A 10,128-nucleotide genomic window follows, 5' to 3' on the forward strand; every position below is an offset into this window, starting at 1 on the left:
ATGAAAATACTTTTCTATGTCTATCTGGATTTTGAAAACTTAAGAAAACTGAGTCTTTCTATTAAAAATCTTAACAAATTTTGCTTATAACTATATAACCTTTGACATCTTTTTTCTTTTCTTTCCTTTTTTTTTGCCTTTGACATCCTTTATTGTCACTTTGTTAAATGCGTAACTACTGTTACATAATGATCTATGATCCCATTTAATCAAGTGTTCAAACCTTTTGATGTGTATGTGTGTATATATACATATATATACACATATATACACACATTATGTATATATATATATATATATATATATATATATATATATATAATATAGGAACATTTAAAAGATTTTCTGAGAAATTAATTAGCCTTTCTTGGTGTGTTAAAAATGACAAAAAATTAAAGCATTGTCGAGTAAGTGATGCTAAATTCTGTTAGATTATAATTGTATAGAGATGTTATTAAAATAAGTGTTTCAAAATCGTATAAAATCGTATAAAGCCCACAGAGACCTGATGTCCAGGTCTGTTATTATATTGAAGTGTTGTGTGTCATAGAAACAATCAAATGTCCTTGTCAATTGTATTGTCATGAACTCTCACCAGTTCTTTAGCCATGGCAGTTTTCAAGCTTTTTATTATTTACAGACATTTATACTTCTACTCAAATACTTTTATAAAAGCTTTCTGCCAATGTGTTTCATCTTCAGTGAGGCTCATGAAAAAAATAAAACATAGAAACAAAACCAGAAACTAAACCTCTGAGTATAGATTTCTGACAACCTTAAGATCATAAAACTGAGCTATGTAAAAATATCCAGAACTAGTGGAAAAACTGGATTCAAGCAGAACAAGACTTAATAACATGGGACTGAATGAACCAAGGAGGATTGGTAGCATTTTTATGACTTCATGCTCACTTAAAAAATGTTTTGTTTTCCCAGAGTTAAGGAAACATTTTCTTTTAAGCTAACTGACTTCTAGCAATTTGATGTATTACACTGTTGTAAGCAGGATTGAAACAGCCATCTTTTCTCCCCACTTGAACCCTCCAAAATTCAGAACCTCACTGAGTACTCTTATATTTTATGGCAATGTATTTATTTGCATACATTCAGTAAGAATCTATTTTCCTTAGAACAGGGACACATTGGAAACACTGGTTATATGACCAAGGCTTTGAGTGGAATGTCCTACCTACCTGGGAAAGACATGCACAGACTCAGATCTGACCAGACAGCTTTAAGGAACTAAGGTTGACTTTATGGAGCCTATAAAGCCCCAAGAAGATGTCAGAAGATGAAATCATATGTCAATCACTATTCTTGCTGCACTTAGGTAAATAATCAGGCCAAGTATTTTTCAAAACTAGACTTATTTTGCAAATAATATTAATTTGACTACCTTTGGTAAAAATGAAGTGATTATAGAGAGATTATATGTTTCAGACACAGCTTTGTACATAGTAGATTCTAGTACTGATCATCATAACAACTGGATTCTGATTTCTACAAGTGTCTTCCCATGCCTGGCAACAATTCTCCAAACCATCATTTTAGGGACTGTGCCTAGGGTACTGATTTTGGGGAGGTGGTGGGGAGGTGTGAAGTCCCTTGGCTGCAGCATAAAACATTAACTATTGTCCTTTGCAATTCTCTTCCATTATCTTCACTGATTGTCAGCCTTCCATCTTGGGTCTGGCACAGCCCTGTGGTGCTAAGTGCTTTCTGGTCTGGAATTATACCTTACAGCTCCTGAGATAAAATCCTGGCTCCCTGCTTGCTTGTTAAGGAAGTTCCCAAACCTCTCTAAGCTTTAGTTCATTCATCTGTAAGATAAGATAAAGTTTATTATGATGATCAAAGGCCATCAGTCAAAACAGAGTATTCCTTGAGTGAGCCATAAATCCCAGTTGTCTACTGGTTTCATGAGGCCACAAGGAAGTAGACTGGAATTTTGGATGCTTTTTTTTTTTAATCTCACTTACCAGAACTTTGTCATATTTTCAAAGTGATTACTTGTTTTTTAATTTTTTATTTTTTAACATTCACACATTTATTTCTATCCAAATTGTCTCAGAAATTAACAGTCTAATGAAGAGTAACAATGTCAGTATTTTACCTGGAATAAAACAGCTGCATGCAATGGATGTCTGATCATATCATGATAGCATTTAGATACATTTCAATGACTTGATGACCCAAAGATTTGAAATGACAGGAGATTTTCATTTTCATCTCCAGGAATAAACAGGAAGTCCAGGTACGGTAAGTAGTTAGCTTATAAAAAGTGTACAATTAAATCTTCAAATACAAAGGCTTGCTAACCTTCTCATCACATCTGGGGAATACTTTATAAAAAGACAAATATAGTAAACAGTTAAATGCTTACCAGTCCCATGCTCTGGGACAAGCCCACCTTGCCCAACAAAACAAAACCCCATCAAAATAAAAAGATCCAATTGAATTAATGTAATAAGCCTTTTAAAATGCAAAAGACTTGAAAATTAATGGTATGGCTGACATTTATGACTACATGGCACATTCAAATATTTTTGCAGTTGAGTTTTTATAATCTGAACAGCGATTAAATCCAGTCTTTACCCTTCCTATTGCTAAAGAATATGACAGTGGAGGCTCAATCTCAGAAGCAGGAGCAGCAAATGACAAGCCACGACAGTAGTGATGCACCACACTCGGCAATGATCCACCACATTTGGTAATGATGCTCACACACTTGAGTTTCATTTAAAGCATGAAAATTCCCAATTCTTGGAAGAGGGTTTCCTTTGTTAAAATCCCCTTCTCTTCTAGTCTTTCTTTCTATAATTAGCCATGTGCCTTTGCAGCAAATCAGGGAAAGCTGTGTTGAGGATTACAACTTCCAGATAATCAGGTCTTCTGCTACAGAAAGCAATGCACTTTTTTTGCATATATTAAGAAAATATAATTTATGCCATAAAATGGATCGTTCATTTTGAGAAAGATAATCTCCATTTTACCCACCTTCATTTAAATCAAATAAAATCATTCTTGAAGTCACCAAAGAGCAACAGGTTAATATACAGAATAAGCTGCCTCAACACCCAATATGTATAACCCCCGCCACCCACCCCCACACAACCCCTTACTTCATTTGTGGCCCTAAAAATTCCTGACCAAAATATTTAGCCTGAATAAAATTCAGCAGATAATTCCCTTTTGAGAAACAGTATTATTTTTTTAAATTTTACATTATAACCATTGTGACAGAGTATGAAATAACTTTGGAAGAGAGATGTTTTTGGTAAGAAGTTAGAAAATCTCAGACAATGGAAATGGATGATACTTTTGGACCAATCAGAACCAGTTTCAAAATATTTTCTTTACCACTTTAAGACTGAAACATTGGCTTTGTGCTCACGGGTTTATTTTGAAATTTAGAAGGGAAGCTGAAATAAAGATATAACCAAAAACTCTGGACAAGGCTGGGACAGAGGGGACCAACTTTGTAATGCTCTGTAATTTAATATCACTCCAGGAACCCATTTGTCCTAGTATTGTTCTTAGTTAAGCTGAGAATGGAGAAAGTGTGTTTTTAAAATTATATATCTATGTGTAGATAGTCTTTAGATACAAAATTAATAAATATTTAAATTCCATGATAAAGAAAAAATGTGGAATAAATTCCTATTTTTATAAGTAACTGTATATACAGTGAATGTTGTCTGCCTGACTCCCAATCTTTTGTCTACTAAGAGTTCTTCAATGTGCAATTTATAGAAGGCAGTAGCTCATATTACCTTAAAGGAACCCAGTTTAACTTAGAAATCAGCCTTTCCAGACACTCTGCTCCCTGAAAAGCCCTCACACTTGTGTGTATAAATAGCTGAGAATACAAGCAGGTGCACATGTGCAAAAAAAGTACTTTTCTAAAGAAGAGTTAATTAGATTTACAAATAAAGTCTAAAACCAAGAAAATATATTGCTATTCCCCAATCCGACAAGCACATCTAATGAAAAACTGCTAAGCCCACTATGAAAAGGTGGCAGCTGTAAACCTAACTCATTCTACATCATGCTCTAAGCATCTAGCTGTTCTGTGAACCAGCCATCAGAACACTAAATCCCTCCGTGTTCACATGGTTAAGTGCAGGCTTCTGATTTAGCTTTACTTTCTAGTTAGAGGCCAGACTACGCAGAATAATTCTTTAGAGTTATGCTGTATCCAAACTACCTCCTACTGTTAAGAAGAAAGTGCCCACATGATAATATGAATGAAGGACTAAGGTCTTCCACCTGGATAAGTTCAAGCACTGGTCCACAGAGAGCTTTAATCAAAGGAAAATTATATGGTAACTGCGAACAGTTTGCATATTCAGAGCTGGGGGGGGGTAAGATGAAAAATTAGAGTGTCACTGAGGTGCTGTTAAGCATGGCAGAAAGGTGACTATATGGAAAGACTAAAGAAGCCAATTCTTTAGCTGCCCTTTGCTTTTTAAAAAAGCAACAAGTGTAGAATTTTCCCCTGTCAAAATCTGAACACTGGTGAATGCATGTTTTCTCCTACCCAATTATGAAACCCCTTCCCAACCTCTGTCATTGCCTTTTTAAGCCTAAGAGAGAAATAAAAGAAAATGGATACAGACTATCCATTCTTATTTATGAAGAGAGAGGCATATTCTAATAGTCATAAGGCAATGTATTTAAGAGCTGCACCTGAACTGGTATTCTCAAAACTGAAAATACACTTACTAATTCTATTCAACTTGCAGGATGTATCCATGTGCTTTCTAAATCATTGGTTGTCACTCAAATGGACCACAGTGACCCTATCATGCCTTAAGGCAGCACTATACTGTGTATACTATGTATTTTCAAGAAATGACATTAAGAGGAAAAGGACAACCTTTCGAACATCAGTTCCTTATATAAGTGGCGATGGTGCTTTATGGCTCCCATTTCATCTCAAAATATCTCCAAAATTAGACAAAAGAGGGCCAGAGGCAAAGCTCCATGGTGAATTGTATCCTTCAGATGAGCTTTCAATTCACTGACTTTTGATTTCCATTTTCTGATTTACTTGAGAGTGAAGGTGAGAATCATCCAATTAATGACAAAATAGAACAAGAAAACAAGCTAAATGGCAAGGGCTTTGCGGTTTGGAGGCTGGCTATCGGCAAGAAAAGCTGTAGAGGCTGCTATAGACCAGGCAAACATCACAATCACCACAAAAAGCCAGACCATGAAGTTTATTGGTCCCTGCTCGGCCAAAAGGACCAACTGGCAAACCAGCATTGACACTGTTAAGGGAAGTATACGGTAACCCAGCACACAGAGGCTTTGGAAAAAAGATAAGTTTCTTTCAAGAAGTTTTGAGTTGAGGGTGGTGGTAACTGCACGAAACCAGACAATGACAAAGACTTCTGCAAACTGGGGCCCTCCATCCTTTTCACTATCTACAGAGCTTCTTTGAAGCATTGATGCAAGTGTCACACAAAGGATCAAAGGTCCCCATAAATCCCAATCTCTCAAAAGACTATTACTTTTTCTTGGGTACAAAACATGCATGAATTTTTTCCCAACAGCTTTTAGATCACGCATAATAGTATTCTGAACAGATTCATTTAACGTGGATCTGTCAAATTCCCGAATGTGAGATCTCATAGGAATGGTGAATTCTCCTTCTTCCACGAGGATGTCTTGTGAGATGGATATATCAGAAAGGCCTGCAAACAGGGGCCTGGGCCACGTTGTCCCTGGCTCTCCCGAAGACTCTGCTGCTTTCGCCATCTTGGCCCTCCTTCTCCCGGGTTGCTCCCTACTTGTTTTTCTTAATTAAAAAACAGAAGAAATTGCTGGGAGGACAATGGCCAAGGTCCCTCTGAGAATCCTTAAAAACACCCCCTGCCAAGTTGTTCATGAAAGCTCTAATGGGGGGAGACAAGCCAGGGAAATGATGCATTCCTGTCCCATCCCCAGGACGACCATGTAAGCAACATGTGACACTATTGCTCATGAGCTAGGTCGCTGGTTTGGTTAGTTGTTCCACTTGATAATTAAACATCCACGTACTCTGTATTTTCACAAAAACCCTATTTTCCATTAGATTACAAATAGGTCAAGACTTAGACACTGAAATTTTAAGGCAACTGTTGACTCATGTTTTCTGACAAGTCCAGTTTGGAGAGTGAATCCACTAGAAGTGGAGAAAGTAGTTTTTGACCTGCTGATTATTTTTCTGAGAATGCGCAAGAAAAGAGGGGAAGAACACCAGCTTGATCACTGATGAGCAAGATTCACTGAGGTGAGTCCAGGAGGCAGCATTGCATTTTGCCCAAAGATCTACCCACGATTGACCTCTTTCAGTGCATCATGCCCATTTGGGGACCCAGTAAGCAAGGAAAATCTGGGCAGAAAGCTATGATGATGGAAGCTGGTTTGGTTGAGAGACTCCAAGTGCACCTTAGTCTTTTATTCTCCATCCAACCTTGAGCAGAGAGCACACCTGAGGCAGTGTGTTGGAATGGCTCCAGCTGAGAGAGTTGTGGCCTTCTGACCCTAATCCTCCGTCCATCTCTGTTGGGTCCTGTGACCTCAGGTGCTTTTCCCTCCCCAGACCTCAAGGGCTTGTCATGTGTCCTATTATTTCTGGACTGTTTGACAGTTCTCAAATCTTCAGTGATATATCTTAAGATATGACCCTAACAAGGGTGTTTTGATGATAAGGGCCCTCTTAAATACCAGAACATCATGAAGAATAATATAGTAGCTATATGCTAGGGATTGTATGCTGACTGCCATATAACTTATCCTCTATAATCTTTGCAATACCCTTCAAAAGTAGTCATTTTAAATCCAGAATGTCATTTCAGCTAAGTTCCCAAACTGGTTCTTTTTTTTAATGTTTATTTATTTTTGACAGAGAGAGACAGAACATGAGCAGGAGAGGGACAGAGAGACAGGGAGATTGAGAATCTGAAGCAGGCTCCAGGATCTGAGCTGTCAGCACAGAGACCAATGCGGGGCTTGAACCACAAACCGTGAGATCTTGACTTTGAGCCAAAGTCAGACAACCGACTGCGCCACCCAGGAGCCCCTCAAAGTGGTTCTTAATATAGAACCTAACTGCAGTTTCCACCTACCCCCCACCAATGTAATATTAATCTGTCAGCCAAGAATTTTTCAATCTAGTCCAATGAGTCTGCCACTTGGGTCCTCTCCGTCCCTCAAAGAGGTGAGGTAGAAACCATGTTTTGTCCCCTAGAAAGAGCACTGCCAGGAGCAATCCTTTTCCTTTGCTAATAACTCTCTGGACACCCCCTTCTATAAAGTCTTCCATTTTGTACTACTCCTGGATGCACATCTCTATATGCTCAGTGGGGTCCTGCCTGATTCATGAAGCATTTCAGAAAGACACTTAGATCTCCAAATTTATTTGGTTGAATTTTGTTAGTTACCAGGAGGAAAAATTTCCTCTGCCCTTTAAGTTGGGCTAAGAATCTAAGAGTTGCAGAAGAAAAATCAAATTTAGTTTCATACATACAGGGAACCCATGTTGTCATGGAATTCCAAAGACAGGCAACATGAGGCTCACAGGACATCCTGAGATAAGGAGAAAGGTCAGGGCTGAGGATACAAAGAGGAGGGAGACCATTGGCAAGCAGGATGTTTGGAAAACAATGTTTGTCCTGTTGTGTAGTTTAGTTTCTTAGGGAAGGAGCAATCTGTAAGCTAATGTCCCCTTCCTTCTACAGACAGATAGTTGAGGGGAGAGGTAAAGAGTTTTTCCTGAATCAGCTGGGTTTTGGTTTCTTTTAACTCCAAAACAATCTTTTTGCCAAAGTGGCCCATCTTGGAGCAGCCTGCACTTGGCCCCTGCATCCACATTTAAAAAATTTGCTCCAAAACTTGAGATTTAATCTACTTGTTTTTAACAATTTTGTGCAGATTACTTACAAAGCTTTATTAGGCATTAGACAAAGTAAGTTTTATCCTAGGCTATTATTTTATTTATTTATTTTTTTGTGGCTGTAAGATCTTATAAGAGATAACTTATTTGGTTAGTGAACTCAGGTAGAATACAAGTCTGTTTATTTACTGTTGATAACTCTAAAGATGTGTTTGTGTTAATTAAACCATCAAACTTAAAGTACCTTATCAAGTAATTTCTTAGATCTTTTGAACTTGAAAGTATTTGGGTTGGTCTCTACCTTTTGCAGTTTTAGAATGCCCAGTGCTTACTGTCATTTGCCTTTGAACCAGGTAAATAGAGGTCTTCACAAGGGAATTTTAGCAATGCCATCTGAATGTGGAAGCGTTTACAACACATAAAAATGTGAACGTCAATGTACAGAGTCGCAGACCTTATAGCTTCTGGTGTAAAATTACTGTCATGAAATAGGTATAAAACTTACTAGTTTGGGGGAGCCTGGCTGACTCAGTTGATAGAACATGTGACTCTTGATCTCTGGGTTGTTGGTTCAAGCCCCATGTCGTGTGTAGAGATTACTTAAAAAATAAAATCTTAAAAAAAACCTTTTACTTTGGATCTGTTTTTATTTTTCTGTTTGGTAGAATAAGGCCTAAAAATTAAAAATTGAAAAAAAATTAAAACAAAAAAATTCCAGCAGGCTCTGATGATCAACTTTAATTTTGGTGTAAGTTTTTCTTATAGAGTTATAAAAAATTTTAAAAATATATTATCAGTTTTTAGCCAGGAAAACCAATAACATTTCTGGCAGTATTAAACAACATCATGGACCTGAAAGACATCCTCCAAAAGGGTGTAAACAGTACTACTTTGACAAGATCTAGAGCCACTCCCAAAGATAGCTGAAGAGAGACCCCAGGCAAGTGGAAAGCCAAGCCACATTCTTAGGATGTAAAACCAAACGGATAAGAAGGAAAGAGTTATTCCTGGGAAAAAAGGATCCATAACTAATGAGACTGGACTTGGAAAGGAAGGGATAATGTGAATTTTTATTTCTCAGGAGGAATTGATTTAAAAATGAAAGAAAAAGGGGAGTCTGCATGGCTCAATTGGTTAAGCATCAGACTCTTGATTTCAGCTTAGGTCATGATCTCATGGTTTGTAAGATCAAGTCTCTAGTCAGGCTCTGTGCTGCTGGCATGGACCTTGCCTGGGATTCTCTTTCTCCCTCTTTCTCTTTCCTTCCCTGGCTCTGAAGTGCAGTCTGTCTCAAAGTCAATAAATAAACATTTTTAAAAAATGAAACAAACACATACAGACAAATAGATAAATAAATAAATAAATAAATATGAAACAAACAAAAAACTCTTGGGGGCCCTGCTCAGGTTTAAGAAATGTTTTACTGTGGGCGGGGCACCTGGGTGGCTCAGTCGGTTAAATGTCCAACTTTGGCTCAGGTCATGATCTCATGGTTCCTGGGTTCGAGGCCCATGTCAGGCTCTGAGCTGTCTGCACAGAGCCTGGAGCCTGCTTCAGATTCTGAGTCTCCCCTCTCTCTGCCCCTCCCATGCTCATACTCTGTCTCTGTCTCTCAATAATAAATAAATATTAAAAAAAAAAAGAAATATTTTACTGTGGGCCTCAGTTCAGTCCTTGACCAACAATGAAAAGCCTCTCAGGAGGATCACCTGTGGTGTCCTGTAAAAAGGTGAGTGTGTCTTCAGGTGGAAAGGCATCTGGGACAGGAAAGTAGCAGATGCAGCACTCAGGGCAAGGAGGGCTGAGGAGGTGGAGGACGTAAGTCAGTCTTACAGTCTTTGGTCTTAAGCACCTGTTGTGTTTCTAATTTTTCAGTAGGCTTTTGTAGTGAATCTTTCAATGCAGCTATTTTGGAATACTGAAGGCTTTTGGAGTCTTCTGCATATGCATTAAAATAAGTACCCCATTCTGTTTATTTAAACTGAGAAGCCTGACTTTCATGTATACATCTTAAGTGAATAGTTCTGTCCAACTGGAAATTCCCCATAATGGCCACTATAATTCTAGGTTATTTTTAATAAATGTTTTCATCTTTCTAGATATCTGTACCTTCTGGGACTACAGTTCTTAGACAGAAAATAAGCAGGTGTGTGAAAAGCTAGCACACCTGACTCTAGAATTTAAGGATCCCAGTAGTTATGGCTTTGGGTTTTGTGGAGCCAAGCTAATACCTGAAAGGGAGGTGT

General features: G+C 37.9%; 1 protein-coding gene across 2 annotated transcripts; it reads right to left on the minus strand.

The window, feature by feature from the left end:
- Positions 1-5,109: 5,109 nt before the first annotated feature.
- Positions 5,110-5,763, minus strand: LOC125150840 (protein YIPF6-like). Of its 2 annotated transcripts, XM_047831249.1 has the most exons (2): positions 5,704-5,763; positions 5,110-5,583 (listed from the first exon to the last, which is right to left on the minus strand). In XM_047831249.1, the coding sequence occupies exons 1-2, from the start codon at positions 5,761-5,763 to the stop codon at positions 5,110-5,112; spliced, it is 534 nt and encodes a 177-aa protein (XP_047687205.1). The 2 variants fall into 2 exon arrangements, with proteins under 2 accessions (XP_047687205.1, XP_047687204.1); XM_047831248.1 differs by having other exon boundaries at positions 5,110-5,763.
- Positions 5,764-10,128: the final 4,365 nt, after the last annotated feature.

The sequence above is a fragment of the Prionailurus viverrinus genome, chromosome D4 (assembly GCF_022837055.1).
Source record: "Prionailurus viverrinus isolate Anna chromosome D4, UM_Priviv_1.0, whole genome shotgun sequence".
Lineage (NCBI taxonomy): Eukaryota > Metazoa > Chordata > Mammalia > Carnivora > Felidae > Prionailurus > Prionailurus viverrinus.